The sequence below is a fragment of the Hypomesus nipponensis genome, chromosome 15, assembly GCF_054491055.1.
Source record: "Hypomesus nipponensis isolate SF chromosome 15, ASM5449105v1, whole genome shotgun sequence".
NCBI lineage: Eukaryota > Metazoa > Chordata > Actinopteri > Osmeriformes > Osmeridae > Hypomesus > Hypomesus nipponensis.
Window position 1 is genome coordinate 17,480,001 of NC_140375.1, and position 11,188 is coordinate 17,491,188.

At 48.3% G+C, this 11,188-nt stretch overlaps 2 protein-coding genes across 2 annotated transcripts in view; one reads left to right on the forward strand and one right to left on the reverse strand.

Moving 5' to 3' along the window:
* The window catches only part of LOC146257867 (transmembrane protein 87A), a 10,119-nt gene extending 6,988 nt beyond the window's left edge, over nt 1-3,131 (reverse strand). The window contains exons 1-7 of the mRNA XM_084674162.1: nt 2,859-3,131; nt 2,162-2,234; nt 1,752-1,849; nt 1,112-1,231; nt 866-919; nt 586-642; nt 42-113 (exon numbers count right to left, since the gene is read on the reverse strand). Coding sequence (XP_084530288.1) covers nt 42-113; nt 586-642; nt 866-919; nt 1,112-1,231; nt 1,752-1,849; nt 2,162-2,234; nt 2,859-2,981 — 597 coding nt within the window. The 5' untranslated portion in view covers nt 2,982-3,131. The remainder of the gene's footprint in view (nt 1-41; nt 114-585; nt 643-865; nt 920-1,111; nt 1,232-1,751; nt 1,850-2,161; nt 2,235-2,858) is intronic.
* Nucleotides 3,132-3,377: 246 nt separating this feature from the next.
* On the forward strand, nt 3,378-9,351 carry capns1b (calpain, small subunit 1 b). Its single transcript, XM_084674161.1, has 11 exons — nt 3,378-3,589; nt 3,788-3,866; nt 4,026-4,062; nt 4,288-4,380; nt 6,460-6,517; nt 6,719-6,783; nt 6,880-6,948; nt 7,536-7,614; nt 8,499-8,615; nt 8,762-8,820; nt 8,940-9,351. Exons 2-11 carry the CDS (start codon nt 3,820-3,822, stop codon nt 8,964-8,966), a joined length of 651 nt encoding a protein of 216 aa, XP_084530287.1. The 5' UTR covers nt 3,378-3,589; nt 3,788-3,819; the 3' UTR covers nt 8,967-9,351.
* Nucleotides 9,352-11,188: the final 1,837 nt, after the last annotated feature.

An 11,188-nucleotide genomic window follows, 5' to 3' on the forward strand; every position in this document is an offset into this window, starting at 1 on the left:
CTAGTACACTGGGTTAGGACGAGGAATGGAGTCGCTGTTACCTTGTGTGTTGGGGCTGCGGGAGCCTTGGCCTGGGTCTGAGGAGGAACCTGTTTACCTGCAAGAGCAGCAGCCTGGGGGGGAGGAGAGGTGGGGGGAGAGGGGGGAGGGGAGGGGAGAGGGGGAGGAGGGAGGGAGGGGAGGGGAGGAGAGAGGGGGAGGAGGGGGGAGGGGAGGTGGGGGGAGGGGAGGAGAGAGGGGGAGGAGGGGGGGGGAGGGAGGAGAGAGGGGGGAGGGGAGGTGGGGGAGGGGAGGTGGGGGGAGGGGACAGGGGGGGAGGGGAGGGGAGGGGAGGGGGGAGGAGAGGAGAGGGGGAGGGGAGGTGGGGGGAGAGAGGGGGGAGGGGAGGTTGGGGGAGAGAGGGGGGGGGGAGGTGGGGGGAGGGGAGGAGAGGAGAGAGGGGGGGAGGGGAGGAGAGTGATATTGTGTAAACTTATAAAAACCACCGAGCACAGCCTCCACGCAACCACATGGAGTTTACTAGACCTAGAAGCAACTATGGCCTCCATTCAAGATCTGCATAAGGGAATCGTTTGTTTTGGTCACCTTGGCCTCCCCTGCTTCTCTCCTCCTCCTCCCTGCAGGGTTCTGGGAAGTGGCAGGCTGCAAGAGTCGGACAGAAAGACACACTGAACACATACTCCACAGAAGCACAAATGACAAAGGGTCTGATAAATTATCAAATCATTTTCTAGTTTAAATGTATAAAAATGTTGCCTGTTCGACAGATCAGTGAGTCTAGTGAAAAGCATTCAAAATTGTGGCTGTAACAGCTAGGCTTTAGTTCACTGGGCTAAGACAGTGTCTGGGTTTTGATCCCGCTCACCTGCTTCACCACAGGCTCTGTGAGTTGGGTCGGCTTGCCAAACGGAAGTGCAAACTGATACAGAAAACAGAAGCGTCATTAGAGAATCAAAACACCTGGTCTAACAACTTCCGTCATCAGTGACCCACTCGGTGACCCCTTCAAGACAATAAGATGGTTTGAAAGACTCATAAACGTCTAAATACTTCCATATGATGGGATGACCCCCCCCCCCTCCTCAGATCTCTCTGCCAGACTGCCACCTGCCTGATGGGGGTCCATGTGAGAGGTGCATTTCATGTTGGGGTACTCATGGAAGACATAGGACCCACTTCCTCCTTCCTGTTTCACCTGGGTTCCCTTGAAGTAGCTGTCTGCCTTCGCTGGCTGGAGGAGAGACATGCAACACCTTTTAACTTGAATCTTTATAGCCATTTTACTTTCATATGTTTTTGTTTGTCAATCAACACTCCTCCCATGGATGTTAGCGGCTTGGTTCAGGGAAGTAGGACAGGGCAAAGGGTACAGGGTCTCCTGTGTAGAAACGGGTTGTAAAGCTGTGGTATACTGCTCCGAATACACACAGATAAGGTAGATGGCTGTAAAATTAATGCTGACAAAAGCTCATGTTGAAATAGGGAGGGACACACACACAAAACACATTGAGGTCAACAAGGCCAATGGGAGGGAGGGAGGGAGGGAGGGAGGGAGGGAGGGAGGGAGGGAGGGAGGGAGGGAGGGAGGGAGGGAGGGAGGGAGGGAGGGAGGGAGGGAGGGAGGGAGGGAGGGAGGGAGGGAGGGAGGGAGGGAGGGAGGGAGGGAGGGAGGGAGGGAGGGAGGGAGGGAGGGAGGGAGGGAGGGAGGGAGGGAGGGAGGGAGGGAGGGAGGGGTCTAGAGAGGATCTCACCTCCAGGTTGAAGACCTCACCATAGCAGTGAGAGTTCCTCAGGTACCAGGAGACACTGAGCTCCACTGTGGAGTTAGCGGCACACCTCTCTGACGTCACTATAGAAACCAGACACAACACATTCATCCCCGGCACGATTCCTGCTTATGAACACGTTACACTCAAAGTTACAACGTCCGGGGGATTTGAACCTGCAACCTCTTGATCTGTAGTCAAATGCTTTTCCACTGAGCTAGACCCAATTTGTGTCAACATTCAACAACAGATGTCAATCTTACACAGATAAAATAGTTCTCAGAACCAGTACATTGGGTGATGTGGTAATGTGAAGCCCTTCCCACAACATCATTCACCTAAATAAGTGACGGAGTTACCAACTGTCGCTGCGGGCTGGACGGACATACACTTACCTGTGAGTTTGATGACGGTGCCTTGGAACATTGTCTTGGGGAAAAGGAAATACGATTGCTTCTTCAAAATTTCCTGGAAGGCCAAATTAACAAAGGGTCAATATGTCAAACGGCTTTTGCATGGCTAAAATAGTGACGCTAAAAATCTGAAACAAAACTGAGGGTTGAGTATTTTGCAACAGTAGCCTCACCATCAAATCGATTCGTAAACTACACAATTGATAAGGAGCTATCGTGTCTGGTTGAAATGACTGATCTAGAGAAAGCGAGCCCTACAAAAGTATTGTGTGGCATTAATACTGCGCCGTCTCATCAAATAATCAACCAGACGGGTTGTCTACGTCTTAATGAATGACTAAAACAGTGCAAGAATAACCAGACGCATAATATCTACGACTATCAACAATGCCCTGTACACTTGATACGCAGAAGTTAGATGTTGGGTAACTAGATAAATTGAATCAGTAGCTACTACAGTGCCATGGCTTCAAATGTGTCAGATTTGGACTCAGTCGCGACAACTTAGCAGCAATGCTACACTAACACTAAAGTTTACATCATTGCTGCAAAGCCACAGACGGGTAAAACTGGTTGGCTAATGAAGCTAGGGCAGCCAGTCATGTCCTCACTGGGGTAGCTAACCCTAGCACGGTTAGGTGGCTACGCATAAAACATTGAAGAGAACAAGTTGACTTACACTGTTGACAGTCAGCATCCATTTACCGGGCTCCGACACTGCGTTTAACGGGCGTGTGGACTGCATCAGAACAAGAATAAACAGCACTTTTGCCAGGTGGCCCGTCAGTAGCACTCGCTCCATGGCGCTGGACGTGAGTAGGCTACCAGGAACAGGCTACTATGACAACTTTGAGCGCTGCTGCTGTTGTTTCTGTCTTGGTGCGACGTTAGCAAGCAGGAAGATACATTACTTCCTGAATCCATCGTCTGGCAAGGTGCTCAAACGGAAACGCGGAAAACAAACATCCGCCCTCGCCTAAAACAGTGTTCATCTTCCCCAGTGGCACCAAAACGGAAAGTAAACGAAAGTAGTCTACCACCTGATTAAGCATCGCCTTTTGTTTGAGATGTCCTCTTTGGAAGGAGTAATATGTTGTAGATAAAACCTATATTGTCTATGCACATCCAGTAATTATTTTATAGTTAATAAACCTACCAGATATATTTAATATATTAAAAGCACATCCACGAGCCGTTCAAATTAATACACGTTAAGATCTACGGACTTAAATATCATTCTTAGAAATGTCATATTACGGTTAATACGGTTTCAACCTGGACCCTCCCTTGTGGGTGTGGAGTAATGATGATGCATTGAGAAAGAACGTGGATCGCCGCAGAGCAGGTTTTCTAGCAGTTGTAGGAGTGCCTCTGTCAGTCTCTGTAAACATCAGCGACGTTGCTGTCCCGGTAAGTATCCTTATTAGCTTTTTGGCTAAATTCAGCCTTTTCCTAATTTGTCCGGTGGTTTACGGTCGATTCGTTTGTTCTTTATGTGTGTTCACATCCGCTGCGAAGTTTTTCCAGCTAAATTTGGGATTGTTACGTACTTTCCGTTGAGCTGTTCTGAGATTTAGATTTCTCTCCATTTTTTTCGTGTTTACGCAGATTTCCTATTAGTTCACCTCTAAAACAGCAATATGTTCCTGGCTAAGAGACTCATTGGAGGCATCCTTGATGTTGTGAGGTACGCCAACATAAATTAGTACACACATGCATGCACACACAGACCTATATTATTGCAACTCATACTGTCTTCAATAGGCTATTGATGAACTCTTGGTTTAACTTGCGGCCTTGATGCAAAGTGGGCAAGTCTTATATCTGTACTGTTTTCCTTCAACAGCAATATTGATCCAGGTCAATTTGTGCCTTCAGACCCTGTAAGTAACAATTTGATCATAATGCTGTCATAGTATGATAGCTTTGGTTCCCAAACCATACTGGAAAGTTTACTCTGTAAACTTTACAGGAGTGTGTGTTTGTGTGACAGTAAGATTCCAGTGAGATGGATATGAATGTATATGTGTGTCTGGGAGCATTTGAGAGTTTCTAACAGTACCCGGTCTGTGTGTGTGTGTGTGTGTGTGTGTGTGTGTCTCTTCCAGCCTCCTCCACGCAGACCGTTGGCCTACGGAGAGCAGAATGAGAGCGAAGAGGTTCAGAGGTTCAGGAAGGTGTTTCACCAACTCGCCGGAGATGTGAGTATTGCTATGCTACATGCTAACTCTGACTGCACACTGTGCTGCACACTAACCTATCATACTAAGACAGTACAAACAACCAAGTATTAGGTGTACTGTCAAACATATAACATTACATATTGAGAATGTAAACAAACTTGCATTTTTTGGACATGTGTATGAGCTGTTTGTCAGCTCATTCACATCCACTGAAAAGGGCCTAGTCTGATTCAATAGCGGGAGGGAGTCCACCAGAATCACTGCTCAATCGGACTTGATGGGATTCAATAGGATTCAAGAAATGAGTCACTCACTAAGTAGTAGACACGTTGAGTGAACACACCTGGTGGTGATACAAACACAAGAAGATCTGCTTACTGCAGATTTCCTTCCTCTGGTTTCTGTGTTCAAACCCATATCAGTGGTTTGCACCAGGGTTTCAGTTGAACCTTACAGACACTGGAATCAAGAGATAGCAAAGTGGACACATTGTCACTGATGCACTCCGATCCATTTACATTTAGTCATTTATCAGACGCTCTTATCCAGAGCAACTTACAGTAAGTACAGGGACATTCCCCCGAGGCAATTAGGGTGAAGTGCCTTGCCCAAGGACACAACGGCATTTGGCACGGCCGGAAATCGAACTGGCAACCTTCAGATTACTAGCCCGATTCCCTAACCGCTCAGCCAGCTGACTCGATCGTTAAAGTAGCACTCGCAGTCGTTTTTTTTTTCTCATACTTTAAAATAACTCGTATTTCTCAATGGATTCCATGTCGGCATGTTTTTCTTCCTGGTACACGCCCTGTGTTTAAAAATCTGCATATCTGTCCGTCACTTCTCTCGTTTGTTTGTCTTCACATTCCACACTCCTCCCTCCTCCACCCGCCCTCCGCCCATCGCTCTAATCCTGGGCCAAGCATCAGGATGTGGAGGATCCTGACAGCCAGCATAGCTAGCTTGTGGGCCTGCCAGTAGCAGCAGTTGAGAGTGTCATGGTTGCCAGGCAGTAGGAGTTGTTTCATGCTTGACAACGTAACTGTAAAAGAGGATATTCCTGCTCCCCCCCCAGCGGGGATTCCGTCCCAAACAGTTTCCTCTGAGGCTTCCGTGTTCCGGAACCGTCTGTGCTCAGGACGGCTAGGCTTCTGTATGTCGACCGCTAGTGGGACGCACAGATGGGAACTCTGAAATGAACATAGCAATGCTGGAGTAAAATACTAGTTTAATAAGTTTGGTTTAAGTTTGGGATGGTGTTAGTTTAGCAACTGGCAAGTTGAGAGACTGGTTCCTCGCTCTCTCTCTCTCCCTCTGTGTGTGTAAATTCCTGCCATTGTCTAACTGGGCGTTTTCCAGCCCGAGGGTGTGTGTGTGTGGGTGTGTTGGGTTTAGTATAGAGGGGCTTTCTGAGTCACGGGGATACCAGTTCTGCTAGCAGGCAGACGGTTCTGCTATGTGAAGCTGAAGGTGGTTCATTCACATGATAATTATCTTCAGACTTTGTCTGGGCCTTCTGCACACAAGGAGGAATAGATTTAAAGACATACCGTCACATTGGCTCATTCATTGAACTGAACATGTTGATTGTATTTAACTTGTATCTTTTGATTGAATTCAAGACACTAGTTTAGTTGTATGTCATGTCATAAACAACCAAATCATGTGAGATGGTGTTTCTGAAAGGTTTATCAGCTTATTTGCATATGTTAGAAGAAGCACTAACTAATACTCATTTATCTGTCTGTCTCTCTCTCTCTTACTCAATGTTCAGTTCAGAAAAGGCATCACCTGCATGAAATACATTTGTAAATATGAAATTGTAATGATAATAGTAGAATAATGAACAATAATAGTCATCTCTCTTTCTCTCCCTCTCTCTCTGTATCTCTCTCTCTCTGTGTATCTATCCCTCTCTCTCTCTCTCTGTATCACTGCATCATTGCCTCTCTCTCTGTGTATCTATCCCTCTCTCTCTCTCTCTCTCTCTCTCTCTGTATCACTGCATCATTGCCTCTCTCTCTGTGTATCTATCCCTCTCTCTCTCCCTCTCTCTCTCTCTCTCTGTATCACTGCATCACTGCCTCTCTCTCTCAGGACATGGAAGTGAGCCCCAAAGAGCTAATGGACATCCTCAACAGGATCCTCGGCAAGCGTGAGTGCTCCTAGAACTGACTTGTCATCAGTTAAGTCATTGCATTTTGTATTCTCAGTGTGTGTGTGTGTGTGTGTGTGTGTGTGTGTGTGTGCGTGTGCGTGTGCGTGTGCGTGTGCGTGTGCGTGTGTGTGTGTGTGTGTGTGTGTGTGGGTGAATGTGTGTGTGTGTGGATGCACGTGTACATCTGCTGAATTACAGATGGCGATATTAAGACGGACGGATTCTCCATTGAGTCCTGCCGGAGTATGGTAGCTGTTATGGACGTATCCTTTTACCCTAGTCTTACACACACACATACATGCGCACACACACACAGACATACTCACAAAACAGTTATACCTTTAACCCTGAGCCTGCAGAGTGACAGCACAGGTAAACTGGGCTTCCATGAGTTCAAGTTTCTCTGGGACAACATCAAGAGATGGCAGGTTAGTCCAGTCTGCCCTGAGCCCTGTCTTTGCTACGTAAACAGTGGCATCGCTTCCTCCTGGTCTGGCCTGTACTGGGGGTCGAACTCAGGTGGTCTGGCCTGTACTGGGGGTCGAACTCAGGACCTCTGACTTGCATACGTGACCGCCTCTTCATAAACTCCACTTTAGCGAGCGATGCCATTGAAAAGCTAGCTGTTCCATGGCGCGGGTGGGCGGTATTTATACTGAGGAGTGAGTTTAACCAATTTGACTGGGTTACAAAGAGACAGGTTGTTTGTGTTCCGATACTATACTGTATGTTTACTCAGCCATACCACAGATGGAACGTACCTTCACTGTCATAGCTTAGTTTTCATTCATAAACTGAACCATGAATATAAAAGACGCCATAGTGTGTAACCAGGCATGGGTGTCCTTTAATCTTTCCTTATTTTTGAACTGTAAAAGCCGCCTTGGATAAACGAGTCAAATGCCCGTACGCAAACAGGGATTTCCTTGAAAGGTTACGCACATTCTGTCAAAATACACAACAGTGTGTAGCCGGGAGGAGGTGTCAGCTTTGATCTTCCCTCCTCTTGCTTCAGGGCATCTACAAGTCTCATGATGAAGACCGGTCAGGCATCATCAGTGCTACAGAGCTGCCCAGGGCCTTTGAGGCTGCAGGTGAGCCCAGACTGGAGGACCTGCCTCGGGGTCATGCCAGTAACGTAACAAGGACGATGTCTTCATTTAGCAAACACTTTGATCCAAAGCGATGTGTGTGTGTATGTGTCTGAGGGGGGGGGGGGGGTCTACATGATTAAAGATGTACCCTGGTTCTGGTTCTGCTCCTGGTTCTATGGTTCTTGTTCCAGTTCTCTTTACTGGAGATGGTCTATATTGATACAAATTAAATTCCTTTGTCATCTCTGTGTCTGTCATCCCTCCATCCCTCACATCTCTCCCCCCCCCCCCCACATCTCTCCCTCCCCCCCCCCCCCCCCACATCTCTCCCTCCCCCCCCCCCCCACATCTCTCCCCCCCCCCCCCACATCTCTCCCTCCCCCCCCCCCCCCACATCTCTCCCTCCCCCCCCCCCCCCCACATCTCTCCCCCCCCCCCCCACATCTCTCCCTCCCCCCCCCCCACATCTCTCCCCCCCCCCCCCCAAAATCTCTCCCTCCCCCCCCGCCCACATCTCTCCCCCCCCCCCCCACATCTCTCCCTCCCCCCCCCCACATCTCTCCCTCCCTCCCGCCCACATCTCTCCCTCCCCCCCCCCCCCACATCTCTCCCTCCCCCCCCCCCACATCTCTCCCTCCCCCCCCCACATCTCTCCCTCCCCCCCCCGCCCACATCTCTCCCTCCCCCCCCCCCCACATCTCTCCCTCCCCCCCCCCCCCCCACATCTCTCCCTCCCCCCCCCCCCCACATCTCTCCCTCCCCCCCCCCCCCCCACATCTCTCCCTCCCCCCCCCCCCACATCTCTCCCCCCCCCCCCACACATCTCTCCCTCCCCCCCCCCACATCTCCCCCCCCCCCCCCACATCTCTGCCGTCTTTGTCCAGGCTTCCCTCTGAACGACCAGCTGTTCCAGCTGATCATACGCAGGTACAGCGACGAGCACGGGAACATGGACTTTGACAACTACATCGGCTGCCTGGTCAGACTGGATGCCATGTGCAGTAAGCCCCGCCCCCTTCTCTAACGTCCCTCTGTGGCGTTCCCTCATGGCCAGTTGGGTCTAGACCTCGATGAAGCTTGTTGAAACTAACTGTGTGTGTGTGTGTGTGTGTGTGTGTGTGTGTGTGTGTGTGTGTGTGTGTCTCAGGAGCCTTTAAGACGCTGGACAAGGATAACAATGGGACCATTAAAGTCAACGTACAAGAGGTAGTGTAGATTGATTGATTTTTGTTGGACTGATTAAGTGATTTGTTGACTATTTGCTATCGATGAAGAAACTGCTGCAGCACATATGCTGATATTTCTCTGATCCTCTTTGCTTTCAGTGGCTCCAGCTGACCATGTACTCATGAACCTTCAGAGAATCAGCAGTCATCTCGTCTCACTCTCCCTCCCTCTTTCTCTACCTTTCTATCTCCCTCCCTCCCTCTCTCTCTACCTCTTCCTCTCTCTCTACCTCTGTCTGCTATTTTAATGTGTTTAAAGCATCCTGTCACCACATTAGTCAAAGCTATGGTGCCAAGTTGTGCTATTGCATCCTTTAGTCACCAGAGGGCAGCACTGTCCAACTCCGTTCTGTCATGTGCTCTTTCCAAAGATGACAAAAGTAACTTTTCATTAAGTTTCAAAGCAACACGGTGTCTCTTCTTCCTGGACATACTGTTCTGAACTACTTTGTAATGTAGTGTAACATACTCCAATAACCTAAATAAAAGTGCCAGTGTTGATACAAATCAATTATGGTGTCTTCTTTTTATATGAATGATACAACGAACGATCGACAATTTACAGTGGGACCTTTCTCGTCATCTGTTGTTTTAAAGTCAATTATCGGTCTTGGATAACTTGAATCCTCTACATAAAACACGTGGAAACTGTGATGTCCTTCTAGAAGTGTTGTTAGGCTCAAGTCTAGACGTCGTGTAATTGGAAACCGGAAAGAGCTGCCAGGCTATAGCTTACCTGCCTGTTAACGTTTATTTACACATGGAGAACCGAGGGTCGCTCACAGCAGCCGCTCGTGACGTGTGCAGTTATCGCACGGTTTCCAGAGCAACCGGAGAGCAAGGAGCTGATACGACAGAGACGGACAAGCATTAGATCCAATAGGAGAAGCGAACGCGGAACTATGGGGCGTGTAGGCTCTCTTACCTGGGACCTGTGGTCATTTGAGAGGGATGCTTACGGAGCGCGGAGGAGCGCGCAGGTGACGGATATTGTGCTCGTATCCAGTGGATCGGGTTGTTGAAGTCTAAAGAAATGGCAGACTGACCGGCGAACAAATACAAGGTAGGTTTTCAAGAATAAGATGAAAAATGTATTGGTTGTAGTTAAGAGCTTGAAATAAGCTTAAACATAGCTGTGTATTGTTCATCTTATGGGTTTGAAACCTATAGCAATACACTTTCGTTACGACGAGATAGTTGAAGTGTAAGGTAATTTAGATATATTTTTTTAACCATTTGGTATTTGCGTTTATCCGTTTCTGAAAAATAAATAAATAGCCTACATTTAAATAGTGTGGCTGTCATTTAACTAGGGCTGTCCGGAAATAACAGACAATGCCATCGTGGCTTTTGTGATGTTGTCAACACACCACACATGCATGACCCACAACTTCAAATTTTTTCATAATTTTTCTCACATAGCCTAATAATTTACTTATTGAAAAATATTGTTGGACCCACTTTTAAATGATGTGCAAAGTGGAGAGAATATCTGTGCACATGACTGGCTGATAACATTTGTGTACCGTTTTTTTTGCGGAAAGGATGTGATGAATGTAGGCTATACTTCCAATTACTTAAATGTTTAATATTTTTCAGTAATACGTCAAGGATTGACTCCTGCTTTCTGGGCGTGTTCTCATGACACGCTGTCACTCGCAGCTTGCCTCGAGTCGTGACATTAGATTCACTGACTTATGTAGTGGCGGCGGCAAAGTTTATTTTGGGGGGGCTACGATGGGTCTGATCCATACCGTCGTGGGGCTCAAATCAGCTTCAGTCGAGAGAGCGTGATGTTCAAAAGGTGTGGCTGTAGCCCAACTAGCCATACCCTGCCGGCCCCCATGGACTTATGATGGTTAACACTATCGATGGAGTTGTGGTGATTAAACCTGAGAAAACTGTTTTTCACCTTTTTAAAGACGCAATCAAATCTGGGTTGTTATGGTTTCCAGATGCCTGCTCTTCTGCAGTCGGACCCCTATGAGTGAAGGAGTCTGGGGAAGGGGGGGGGGGGGGGGCGGATAGCTGCAGGGGTGCGTGGAGGGTGTCGGGTAGGAAGCCTGTCTGAAGGTTCAGGGGAGGTAGGTCTCCGCTCGTTAGGTGTACAGTTACGAAAGGTGATTGTACCACTTAATTGGCTGCTAAAAAGTCTCTTTCCATCCGTCCCTCTGTCTCTCCATCCCTCCCTCCCTTCGTCTCTCCATCCTCTCTCAATCTCTCCATCCCTCTCTCCCTCCCCCAATGTACCAGTCTACCCTCTGGCCAGGCCATGAGTCAGCTTCCTCCAGCATCCACCTGGTTTAGTCTTTAGTTATTGCTCATGCAATAGAAATCTATTAAATGTG